Source organism: Gallinula chloropus (genome assembly GCF_964237585.1).
Source record: "Gallinula chloropus genome assembly, chromosome: 2".
Lineage (NCBI taxonomy): Eukaryota > Metazoa > Chordata > Aves > Gruiformes > Rallidae > Gallinula > Gallinula chloropus.
The window spans coordinates 103949911-103963229 of NC_140086.1; the positions used below are offsets into that span (position 1 = coordinate 103949911).

General features: G+C 40.0%; 1 protein-coding gene across 1 annotated transcript in view; it reads right to left on the reverse strand.

Annotated features, from left to right (window-relative positions):
- Positions 1 to 13319, reverse strand: part of CNTNAP2 (contactin associated protein 2) — a gene marked incomplete at both ends in the record, with an annotated part of 1153104 nt that overhangs the window by 87044 nt on the left and 1052741 nt on the right. Inside the window, 2 exons of the mRNA XM_084260050.1 lie at positions 9310 to 9546; positions 12061 to 12279. Coding sequence (XP_084116176.1) covers positions 9310 to 9546; positions 12061 to 12279 — 456 coding nt within the window. The remainder of the gene's footprint in view (positions 1 to 9309; positions 9547 to 12060; positions 12280 to 13319) is intronic.

The window sequence follows — 13319 nt, forward strand, 5'->3', positions numbered from 1 at the left end:
GCGATTGAATTGGCTCTGTGCTGGGAAGTGAATCTTAATAGGGACTATCATCAATCAAGGGCAAGATAGTGCTCCCAGTAAGTAAAGAAGCAACAGATCTGTGGAGCTGCTAAAAAACACAAACCACCCCAAACCAAAGCAAATTTCATCACAAGAGCAAAAGCTCAAAAGTGGCACCATAAGAGGTGTAACGTGCTTTCTGCACTCAGACAGCTATCACTGGCCCATCACTGCCACCTCACACTTTTCCAAGGAACCCCAAGACCTGGTTTGTGTCACCTTTTACCTGGGGACAAAGGAGAAAATATGGCTGGTTAATTCTCTCATATTACTGTATTTGTCTTCTTTTTTTTGAGGCTGGGCCTTCAAAACAATCTTACTAATGTGTGGTAACAGGGCAAAACACCTGCTTTACAGAAGGTGGAGTCAAAGTCCTGACAACTATGTAGCCTGACTAGGGCACATCAAAACTGCAGCACAGAAAGATTCCCTCCTCTTTGTTTTAGAGCTGACTGAAATGCCTTCTTACAGCTGTAAGCATGTCCCATCTGGAGGCCCTAAATGCCTCCTTGGCCCTGCTCAGATTCAGTAAATTAAAAATATGACTCTGTGATGCTGCTTGCCAGTGGTACGTTGTATGTCTTCCCTGAATGGAGTTCTGGATGTAAAAAGCAGCATTTTCAAAATCTTAAGCAATGACAGCCACTGGAGGTGTTCTGAAACTTGATGCATATACAAAGATTGTTAGGGCAATTTACACTTCCAAACAAAATCTCTTTCCCGATGCATATTTTTATTTCCTTTTTGATTTCTTATATAGCTATGAATATTGAATACAGATTACCTAGAGCTCACTTGTCTGGCTTGTGGCTAAAAATGTGCAACAAGAGAGCCAGAAATTGCAGCTACTTCCAGGCTGTGGTCACAAAGATTAAGCCTCTTTGCTGAGATACATCGTGGCCATAGGGCATCAGTGAAGGGTCAGAATCTTACAGCTGTTGATCTGGGAGAGCAGTTACTCTGGTCTGAAAACAGTAATGCTCCTAATTCATCTGGTTAGCTCACTAAACATTTTATTCTACCTTCAGGCTTGCAGTATTTAGTATGTGAAACCAAGAAGTGGGGATTTAAAGGTTTTGTCTTACATCTCAAGTCTCACATTCTGGCTGCCATTACTGTAATAACTTGTGATGCATGTTTCAATTTTCTATGTTTGGAGTAAACCACAAATATACAGCAATTGCTTCTTGGCATTAACTGAACACAAACCAACTGAGGGTTTGCATCTTCTCTATGAATCTATCAGTACTCAGTATAAAAAACGACAAATAATCAGAATTGGAAGATATAACATAATGCATTAGAGCGAAGCTATGGGGCCTGATCATAAATCCATTCAAAGTTTCCCACTACCTTCAGTGGAGCAGGATGAGTGCCACCGAAGATGGGGTTAAGCCACCTGATTCACTGCACTTTCAAGTCTCCCTAGTCAATGCTGAGAGGTAGATTCTGCCGGGAAGCAGTTTGGCATACCTAGGCAAGGTTGAGCTCTAGCCCTGTAAATCAGGTGCCTTGCTATACCTGGACAGAAGTGCACATACCAACAAAAGCCTAAAAATGTCAGGAAAATCACAGTTGCAGTTCATTCTCTGCTGATGTGAAAATACTATAAATCTTTATACAGGTCCAGCCATTTGAACTGATGTCTAGGACAGCAGGTTCAGAATAAGGGAATGGCAAACCATGCTTTGTATTCTCTGCTGAATCTACATGAAAATTTATCTCTCTTTCTAATGGAAATATCTGTAATGTTTAGAAAAATGCCCATCAAATAGAACAGGATGAATGAAGAAAAATGTAATGTCAAATATACAACAGATCAGGTTTCATGATTTCCTGGGGGGCGGTCTTTGGCGATGCTCTTTAGGTAACCTCAGAGAAAAACTTGCAGATTTGCAAGAGCCATTTGAGAAATATTAAAGACTGCCATTTGATGATTGTACAATATTCAGAGTGACAACTTTGATAGGTGAGATCTGACTTCAATTCCTTCTTGTACCACAGGTATCCACTCTAAAAGTGAGCAGTTCCTTGCTTCCCTCATTGTCTTGCTTGCTTTTGCATTACCATAGTAAAACCATCTTCTTGAATCACAGAGCTATTGTAAGGCTAAATACCTTATCAGCTTGTGAGGTGCCAATACTACTCCCATGGCATGCAGGTGTATAAATATTGCACATGGGTATCTGGTGCGAGAACCTCAAATCTCTCAGCTGCAGCAGCTGAAAATGTTGCTGAAGCTGCTCATCTTTCATAAGACACCTGCACTCAGTAAGCAGGCCTATTATCATTAGCTGGCAAATAACCTGAAAGTTTATCACATTTTCTTACTTGAGACTTAGGGTTTTTTAATCTTATCACCCTGTATACAGAAAAATAAATCCTTGCATTTTATAAGTAGGTTATTATGGGCTGATAAGTTCAGTTTATAATAATGTTGATATCTCTCTGAGATATGTAAGGTTTTGTGAAGGCCAGATGTCCACCAGGGTTGCTCTATCACTCCCCTTTTTGCTGGACAAGTGAGAAAATATACATTGAGAGGCTTAGGAGTCTCTTAGTGGAGGGGGCATTCCCCACACTTGTTCCCTTCTCCAGTGTGAGGTCCCATCCATGGGAGACAGCCCTCCACAAACTTCTCCAACATGAGTCCTTTCCCACAGGGTTTCATCTCTTCACCAACTGCCCGAGTGTGTTGGTCCCTTCTATGGGGTGCAGTCATAAAAATCTCTGTCTTTCAAGCCCAGACTGCTCCAGCCTGGTCTGGACCCTCACTGAATCACAAGCTTCCCCCACCACAGAAAACCTGCTCCAGCATGTACGCTATGACTGTCACTGATGGGTTCAGCCTTGGTCAGCAGTGGGTCCAGGCTTGAGCCCAGCTGGTGTTTACTCTGTTTGGCCCAGGGGAAGCTTCTAGCTGCTTCTTGCAGAAGCCATTCCTGCAGCCTCCCCTCCTCCACCAGAACCCAGCCACACAAAACCACAACATGTTTATTTTGCTTTAAACCCCCTCCCAAAAATCCAATAAAACAATTCTTGCAACTTAAGCAAAATTTTCAAAGCACTAGAACACAACAGTGCTTGTTTAATAAGGCAGTATTGACTGGACAGCAGAATGGAATAGCTTTACAGAGTCTATATATTTTTTTGTGAATGTATATATATTACTCAATAATAAGTCACTAAGACCCAAGTCCTTAACTTTTATCTACAGGTAGAAAAACCCGACTGCAGCTTTTAGACTTAAGAGACTGGGAGCCAAACATTCCCCATCCAAGGTAAATTTCTCATATAACTTTTGGCATGGTCATGTTGTGTATAGTAGAACATTTTGTGGGTGGGAGGGAACATTGCCTTTATTTTCCACGTTCTATGAACAATGAAAGCTAAGAAGTTAGTTACCTTCAAGCACTCGAACAATCACATCCTTAATTAGAGCGAAACAATGAAATGTATTTGCAATCAGCAAAATAAAGGGAATAGAATTATGTAAGGGACTAGAGATATGCCTTAACAATTGCTAACAGAACCTTACCCCCTCTCTTTCTTCTCTTTCAATATGCCTTACAGAACCTTACTCCCCTCTCTTTTTTCTCTCTTGATCACTGTAAAACCCCATCACCATGTAATAATGTGAATTCCACCTGTCAGGAACAGATACACATCTTGCTTATCTTGAAGAATGTAGCCCAAGTCCTCTGTGCCCAGGGTCAACGGAAGGACCCTCTTGAGGGGGCTCAGACCCTCTCAAACTTCTGGGGACCCTCTAGAGATGGCAATGGGCATGCATCCCATCACCAGGTGGAAGGTGTGGCTATGCCAAGGACTTACTGACTATGCAATGAGACAACATTGTAAAAAAGGCAAGACCAACAAAGACGAGGAGGAATGTTGCCCCACCGGACCTGAAGACATCATAATGATGGGATGACACAGATCTGTGGTGGTAGCTATTGTAATCTTTCTCTCTCTCCCTCCCTCTTTTCCACTCTTTCCCCTCTTTCTTCCCCTCTTCTCTTGCACACTTCTTGTGGGCCAAGTAAAGTAACTTGACATTTGACTTTGTTTTGAGTCTTAATTCTGTTCCTGAGAAACACGAGAAGCTGGTCACAATAAAACATCTAATTGAACTTCAGTTCAATTAGAACTGAAAAATTCTGGGTAAAGCCCAGCAGCCCCAACCACCCAGAGCAATCTGAGGTCTGCTGGAATGCAAGGAGGTTTAGTCTCTGCCAAATTGGTGTGTCTGGTTGTGGATTGTGACAAATGGGCAGAATTTGGAGGTGGTCAAGTGCCAAAGAGTCTGTGGAAATGTGCAGTTGCTTCATCCATATGCGACAGCACCAGATCTGGTATATCTTTTTTGGATCCACTCAGCATAGTAAAAAGATGATTTTTCTCTTTGAGGCAGAGAAGGGAGCAAAAAAGGAAGGAAATCTGACCACAACAATATTACTGTAAGGGCTAAGGGTTCATGCAATATAAAAACAAACATCAAAGAGTTCAGTTTGAGCATTGTCATAAGGATTGCAATACTTCCCATAGTTCACAATACTGTGAATCTGAGATTTACTTGAAAGAAAGAAGTGTATACACTGTGTTCATCTCCTTGTGGTTTTTGATGCAAATTGATTAACTGCATAGAAACTGGGAAGCTTTGAATTTATCCTTCCAGCACATTTGAAGGCACATGACTCACAGCACCAGCTGTTTTTTTGGTGGGGTTTTGTTTTGGTTTGGTTTTTTGCCAGTCTCTTGGTGGTGGGCAATCTCTTCTTCTACTATTGATCCACAGCACTTTAATACTCAAAGGAGGAATGCTTTCTCCCTGGGGAATCCCCCACACCACAGTGCTGCCACACACTCTGCATAGCTGTTTTGACATTTGACCTTCATTCTTTTTTTTAAGAAAGAGTTTGCTTTTAAAGGAACAAAAATTGTTTTCTCAGAGATATGTTTATGATGATAGAACAGCTGTGAGACAAAAAAAAAAAGATAATATTTGCTTAAGCAAAGGTCAGAAAGCAATCTGTAGGCCCGCAGAAACACTGCAGGCCTTTGAATAATTTTTCAGAGCATTGAAAGAAGTGAAGCCAATTGTGTATGACCCAAATACAAAAATAAAGTTTTTTTGTCCTTGTAAAAAATCCCAATGGAATTTCCAGGCCACTACAACATCAATCATATTGTGATCTGATGCTAATAAGGCTGGAGACAAGGCAATTTCTTGTCAGTCATCAATCAGTGGGTTGGATGGATTTCATCATCAAAAGAATCTACAGCATACGAGGCCTATTTTTATTGTGAGATATTTTTATTACTTATGAACCACTGTATGGTTATTTCCTTATAGTAATGATAGGGTTTTTTTCTTTGATTTTTTTCTACCACTACTTGTGCCAGCAGTTTAACTATGTAACCAACTCCAAAAAGCTTATCATTGGGAAGTGACTTGAATATCAAAATAGAGTTTTTGGAAAGAGGAGCTTCCTGGGGCAAATTAAAATAAATGGAAGAAAGATCGAGGTGTACTGAAAGGTATTATACTATGCCACCATGCACACCTGCTGAGTAGCATATTTTTCTGGTAATATCTTGTATTGGTTTGAATACAATGATTTAAAAAGTCAGGCATTATTGATCATCAAATCAACAGAGCTGCTTGGCCTGGAACGTTTACTCAGAGGGGTAAAATAAAGAAACCTAGTCCCAGCTTATCCTGCAAAGCACAAACGTTGTCATATCTTGGCAGCTGATGTGAATAGTAAAGGTAACAAAGGAAAATATTCACATGAATAGTAAAGGTAACAAAGGAAAATATTCATGTTTGCCTCATACTAGGCTTTCACAAGTCTGGGGAGCTTAACAAGATGCACAAGCTATTCCAGTGCTTTATTTGATTTAAAAGGTGTACTCTGAGTTAAATTTATAATGTAAAATTTAATGGGCGGAAAATGAACTGTTTTACAGATCTAATTATCAGCACTGTTTGTAACAGAGGTTTTTTTACAATTCTTTTGATCACAGGATGCTCCAAACCCCGTCTATTTTGTGTTTAATTTATCCTCTAACTTCATCCCAGTGCCACATTGTTGTTTCTACAGAGAAGCTGCCCAGTGGCAGCAGCTTACATCAAGTTTTGCTGCAAGCCCAAAGTATCACTGTCAGAGCACTGGGCCTTTGGCTGGACTGGGGAATATTATGATATAATATAGTGCAATATTTCTGCTGTTGCTATTACAGTGCTTACAGACCAGCTAAAACCAGAGTGTGTCTGCTAGGTGCTCAATTATTCCCCTAATGGTATTTTTACATCCAGTAAAAATAAAGCATTTCAGCATATTGCTAGTTTTGGCAGAAGTTTGGGGCTTATCATAGAATTGTAGGGGTTAGAAGGGACCTCGAGAGATCGGGTCCAAACCCCCTGCCAAAGCAGCTCCCCAGCTCATATTGCACAGAGAGGTGTCCAGACAGGTCTTGAATATCTCCAGAGAAGGAGACTCCACCACCTCCCTGGGCAGCCTGTCCCAGGGCTCTGTCACCCTCACTGTGAAAAAGTTCTTCCGCATGTTGGTGCGGAACTTCCTGTGCTCCAACTTGCAGCCATTGCCCCTTGTCCTGTCTCCACAGACCACTGAAAAGGGTCCAGGCATTTCCCCCTGCATCCCGTACTTACGATATGTATAAGCATTAATAGGGTGTCCCCCCCTTCTTATCCATAAGAAACAGAAAAACACAATTACAGAATCACAAGGTTGGAAGAGACCTTTGAAGATCATCGAGTCCAACCATTCCCATCCTATGCTAAACCATATCCCTAAGTACCTCATCAACCCTTTTTTTGAACACATCCAGGGAAGGTGACTCAACCACCCTGGTGGTTTGGCCTGCCTAGAGGCCAAATGCCCACTAAAGCCGCTCGCTCACTTCCAGAGGAGAAACAGGCAGAGCCTCTGTGGGCTGGGATAAGGACAGCTTACTGCCAAATATCCCCATAAATATAGAACAATAAATGGCTAGTTACACTCACACCCAGTGCCAACAAAGAGTACCTTATTGACCCAATGATTACAGAGGGCTGCCTGACAGCAAGGACTGACCAGTCCAACATCCCAGCCACACTCAGACTGTCCTGAAGGCAACCAGTCCCTACCCTTTCCCAGCCAGCTGCTTTTATGGGGAAGTGGTGTCAGGTGATGTGGAAAACAGCTCCAGCTAACTCAGCTCATCTGTGTTGGCTGATTGGGGAGGTTAACCTTGGCTTGGCCAGAACCAGGACACACAAATAGAAGCCAGTGTGATAAATTTTGGCAATAGAGAAAAACATTAAAATGTGAATTCACTGAGTATGGCATCTTTTTTTTTTTTTTTTTTTTTTTTGTGAGTGATTTGTCAGAGACTGACCCAGTTTCAGCCTAAATGGGTTACCGGTAACTTCACTGTGCTACTGATCACAAACACTAAATATGCATTACCATTCTTCAACTCATGACAAGCCATTCACTATATTAGCTGAAATCACTATATTCACATTCCCAGGAAGTAGTGTATGTACAGTTTTGAATGTGGTGGATGTATTTTATAATGTGTCTTTGAAGCACCACGGCATAGTGAAAATTTGGTGAAATTCCTGCTTGCAAGCACAGTGAAAGCTATTCACAGCTTTACTTCCAGCATACCTTCACTTCTAGCACAGCTTCACTTCTGCTGCACTAGAAATACATAATATTTATTGAAAGTATAAATTTACCATGCTAGAGATTCAACAGAATATCTGGTGATGTGAAAACAATCCTGTAGATTTAGAAGAGGGTGCTCCAATGTGTGAGCAAAATCAGCAATAAACAAAGCTTCGTTATGATAAACTGAAATGAAGGTGGAAATATATCCATATAAATGAAGATTGCTGAAGCGTGTGAGGAGAAAATACAGTCCATAACCCAGCATCAGGTAAAAAGACTGACTCTTTCTGTTATAAATTTGACTTCCTCTGAGGACAGCTGGAAGGGAGCAGGGTATGAATATTTGCTATGTAATCCTCAAAGTCTGACTTGGAAAAAAAAAAAAAAAGAGATGTTAAGAAGGCGTTGGAAACCAGAATGTCAAAGGACAAGAGATTTCCCGTACTCCCAAGACAGCTTCATTAGGGGAATTTGGTGCATAAAGAGCAGTTTATGAGACTAGAGGTTTCTTTAACATCACATATACCAATGAGAAGAGCCTTCATATTTTTAGCTGAAACTGTAGGATTAGTAACTTTTGAGAAAGGTTTGAAAGTGATTAAGAAAAGCAGCAGACTAGATGATTTTGTGTACCAATATAAGCATGGTGAGAAAGAGCTGCTGAGATACATTAGTACCTCAGGTGAAAGGAACAAAACCATTAGAGGTGTTGAGAAGAACATTTCAAGAATATAATGAGAATATCTTACGAAATGTGAGGAAAACAAATGCATAGCCACAAAGCCTGCAAACTGCACAAACGTTTGGTAAATTATATTCCCATTACTACTTTGTCACAATCATTCCTGGTCAAAATAAGAAAAAAAACATAATGTGGAAATAAATTAGCATCTTCATTCTCCCCCTTTTTTGTATATGATACCTTTTTTCCTCACTCCTTGTCTTTCTTACGCAGACATGTTTATCTATAGTAAATTGGTCTCTTACAATCATTGATTTTGAAAACTGAGAACATAATTCAGGTATTTCAGAAGGAGTGATTACAGATGTGGGAGATATGTACCTTTCAATCCCTAACCTAGTTTGAGCTACTGTTTAATCTGCCTGTGAATGGATAAATTTTTTAATCCAGATTCTGGCCTCCTAATTGATGAGATATTATACCCAAAGCTAACACCTACCTACCTCCAAATATGTTTCTGAATGAGACTAAGTAGGTTTTGTTTAAATATGTGTTTTTTTCTAAAGAATCATGACACAGTGCTAGTAGGAATTAGTTGTTCAACAGTTCAAGACTACTTAATACACTCTGCCAGACCCACTATGACTACAGCAATTCTTGATGCATTTTTTGATTTAAATAGGTAACATACATCAGTACTAATGAGAGATGTGGTTTTAAATCATCATATTTAAATCCTGGGTGTATAATTTGACTTGTTTATAGGAAGCATTAAAGAAGATTTACTTGTTTAATTAATAAAAGCTGAAGCATTGATTGTATTGTGTTTTTTCTCAGGCAGATAGTTCTCCCATACTCTGTGTCCAGCACTAAAGCATTTACCTTTAATGCAAAATGGTCCATCATAGGCAGTTTTGGAGCAGTCACAGGAGTAGCCATTGTATTTCTCAACACATTTACCCCCATTTGCACAGTACATTCCATAGCTTGTGCAATGTCCAGAGCAGCCAGGCTTCACCCCTGGCGTGACTTTTGCTCTCTCTTCCAGGTCCAGCGTCACCCCATTCATCCTTAACGACCGAATGCAACCTAGGAAGCCTCGCTGGCCTCCTGCAGCACCTGAGAGGGAAAGTAAAACTGTGAGACAACACTAAATGGTTTTGTTGTTGTTGCTTTGCATGAAATATTCTGCTAAGCTTGTGACAAAAGCGGGAAATAAGTAATTTCTTCATAAAGGCAGGAGATTGCCTTGTCTGAATGACAGTGAAATGAATGAAACCTAACCTTTTGATTCTACACCACAGGTATGCATAAATGATATGTGTGTTTGCTTTACACTGATTAGACATTAGAGATTCTAGTCCTCCACTGTAAGTTGTAATTGCATTTCAACTTCAAGACTTTTAGAGTTAACAGTGGAAGAAATGGGCTTGGCTCGATTGTTAAGATTTAGTCTTACTTTCCATATTATTAGTGATGATGGATGATACAAATGCCATGTTACACAGAGTTACATTTTCCAAAGGCACAATGAAAAAATAAGCAAAAGATTTAAATTCACATTCTCAGTTGCAATAGGAAATACAGGAGTTAATTGCCAAGCAGCATCGGGTATATTGCTTAGTTGCCCAAGTGTAGGGTGAAGGATGTAACACTGAAGAGTTATGTTTGAAAATCTGGGTTGAGATGCCTTTTCTTAGCATGCAATAAGAACTGTTCCTTTTTTTCCCCCTGGTAAACACTTGCTAAAAACTGTGATTTCAGCAAGGAAAGTTTTATCTGGGGCTGGATTAGAAACAAAAAAAAAGCCTTAAAAAATGCAAGCAAATAACAATGAGACAATGAGTGGTTGTCATCATTTCTCCTCATTCTCTCATTCTTTTGATTACTGCAGTGCTGCAGGTGCTGATGAGTCCCTGGGGAGATGTGAATGCTCATCACCACACAGCACAGAGGCTGTTATTTACCTGAGTGGGGAAGAGGACTAAATACAAACCAAAATGGGCCACTTCAAATAAGCTCATGGTAACTGCATGATTTGGAGAAAGAGGAGGCAATGCTTGGTCTCAGTGCTGAGTGCACAGGGCAGAGGGCATTCTGATGTTGGTCCATTTCATGTAAACTCATATACACTGCAGCTACAAAAAAAAACCCTAATGCATCTAAACTTCCCTCTTTCCCCTCCCAGTGACTATCCTAGCCCCTGGGAAGTGAATTCACCTCTTGCTGGCCCAAGGAATAGATATTTATTCTACAGAAAGTGGAACAGGAGGGACTGAAGCAGTTCCTTTTGAAGATTACCCTTGAGGCCCAGTGTTCAGGGTGTTAATTTGGGACACTCCAACTCAGACTGATAATCTGTCTGACTCTGGGTAAGGATTTAAATCTATTCTTTGCAATTTATGCTCTAATCACCAAGTTGTATGAATGGATATCATTCAGAAAGAAATAAAACCTGGTGCAGATTTAGACATTTGATTTTTGGCAATGAAAGTCTTCCAAAACATTTCTGGTCTTACAGTTAATTCAAAACTACCAATAAAAATCATTAACATTAACAATTCCCCAAGAACTGAGTCTGGAAAAAAAAAAAGCCATCTCTTTCTGCTTTTGGCAAAAATCTTAGTGTTTCTTTTAAAAGGTTAAGGGTTCCTCTTTCAGACAATCTTCAAATTTCACCTTATTTTGAAACTGCCTTTTATTTGGGACCACAGTCATCAGTAAAGGAGAATCTGAGCTTGTAAATGATGAGTGCACATCTGGTGACTTATACAGTTTGCAGTGACACTGTGCTGTTTACTAAGGCAGTGAAGGCATTAAACATAATTTTAATTCATTTCTGCTGTTGAACCCTGACTAATATGGGGAAAAAAGTGAGATAATGTCTTATTTTCCTTCCCCTTTCCCTCTGGTCCAGATATCTAGAGCAGTAGGAAAGTGCTTCTTTGCTCAACGTTTCACGCAGTTCTGATTCCAGCTAATGGCACTTGGCATGTCTGCACTTTGCAGCCCTGGGGCTAACAGTCAGACAAATATGAGTGCTGCTGGAATAGTCTGCCCAAAATGTAGTGGAGACCAGCAGCTCCAAAAAGCATCTGGACTAACTTGTTTCTGGGGAGTGCATTTGTGGAACACTGTGAGATGCTTTCCTACATTGAATGGGCAAGCAGCCCATGGGACTGAAGTAAAAGGACTGCAGCGAGAGCTGTGAATGCAGAAGTGTGAGCAATGACCAAACCTAAAGAGGGCTGCTGAGGCTACGATGGGCACCGCAGGCACATGCAGTCCTGGCAAGAGCTATGCAGAATGTTTCGCTTCTGTGGTGAGAAACAATGTGTGTGTGTGTGTGTGGTGAAAAACAGGAGGGAGGGGAAGGTGGGGAGAAAGAGTGTCTGTGTGTCTGTGTGTCTGTCTCACTACCAACTACTAGAGGCACCTTCAGCCAAGAGCTGCAGGTGGTGAAAGACAAAAACGACAAGTTGCCAGCACGTAATATTTCTCTCTTAATTGATCTTATTATTTCTATAGTTACAGACATGCATTTATTTTCTTATTTTCTGCTGCTGACAAGACATGTGGCAGAGTGTTCCACACATATGCGAGTAAAGCCCAGTTATCCGTTCTCCGTCTCACCAACATAGAGCTGGCTATACAACTCCAGCCGCGTGTGTCCTTCTGTCGGGGCTTTCCGGACCTCCAGAGGTAACTGGTCTACCTGCAAGCTGGCCTGTTTGACATTCCTCTCAGCATTCACCCGATGCCACTGGTCATCATTGAGCTGGTTGGGAGATCGAACGACAATTTCCACGGGCCCGTTTCCAACATCAAATGAAAAGGAAACCTCCGTAGCAGCTGAAACACCAAGCAAGAGGGAACCCTTCTTACATTGTAAGCAAAGTCAGTTATACTTCCTAAACAACAAGTAGCAATATTCACTAGAAATACACACTGCTCAGCAATCTGTCAGAATTTATGAGTCCATTCAGTTCTTTCTAAGTTGAGTAGAAGTTAATGTGTTTCCAAGGAAGCCACTGTGAAAAGTTTCTAGAGCATGTGATGGAAATCACATCAGTTTGGCTTATAAAATTTAAACAGATTAAATTATACCCTCAAAGAGGATTCCTTATTTCCACAAATAATTTAAATAATATTGGAAAAATCTGTTCACCAGTTTTTAGAAGTAAACATCAGCAGACCCTGAAATGATTACGTTAATTTTTAATTTCTTCAGCTTTCTATAGGTTTGGGGTTTTTTTTTTAGGAAAATACACCTTTTGATAAGAGAGTGGTGCAGAAGAAGTTGACACATTTTTTCTTTGGAGAGGCAATTATTTTTTACAATGAACTAATAATTCAGTACTAATAGCCTATGTGAGATTTTATGCCTGAAAAAAAATGGATTCAAAGCAAGCACTACAGTGTCTTATTTATAATGGACAATTCAAAACATGTTTAGAAATTTTACAAACATTCCTTAGCCTTTACTAGATATTCCTGCAGGTCATCCTTGGCAAACTATATATAATTTATACTAATTATTAAAAAGGGCGTGTGATTAATAATATATAGATTATTTTGGAATGGAGAAATAGAATATTGACTTTCCTACTGATATTTAGTTTATATAATTTGGCAATGTAAATTCTATTATGGTGGCAAAAAATCAGATGAAAGGGCTACCAGAAAATGGAGTATAAATGATAGCATTCACAAAGGACAATAGCAGACAGAAGACAGCCAAGATTTCTATTTCATTTGTTTTTTCTTACATATAAAAGAAGAAAAATGCATTGCCCTTTTAAATTCTTCTGAAAAATCTCAGGTGCCCAATTACGGTTTCAGTGTTCTAGTACAGCTGTGGTTTCTTATTTACTTAAATTAATAAAAACTGT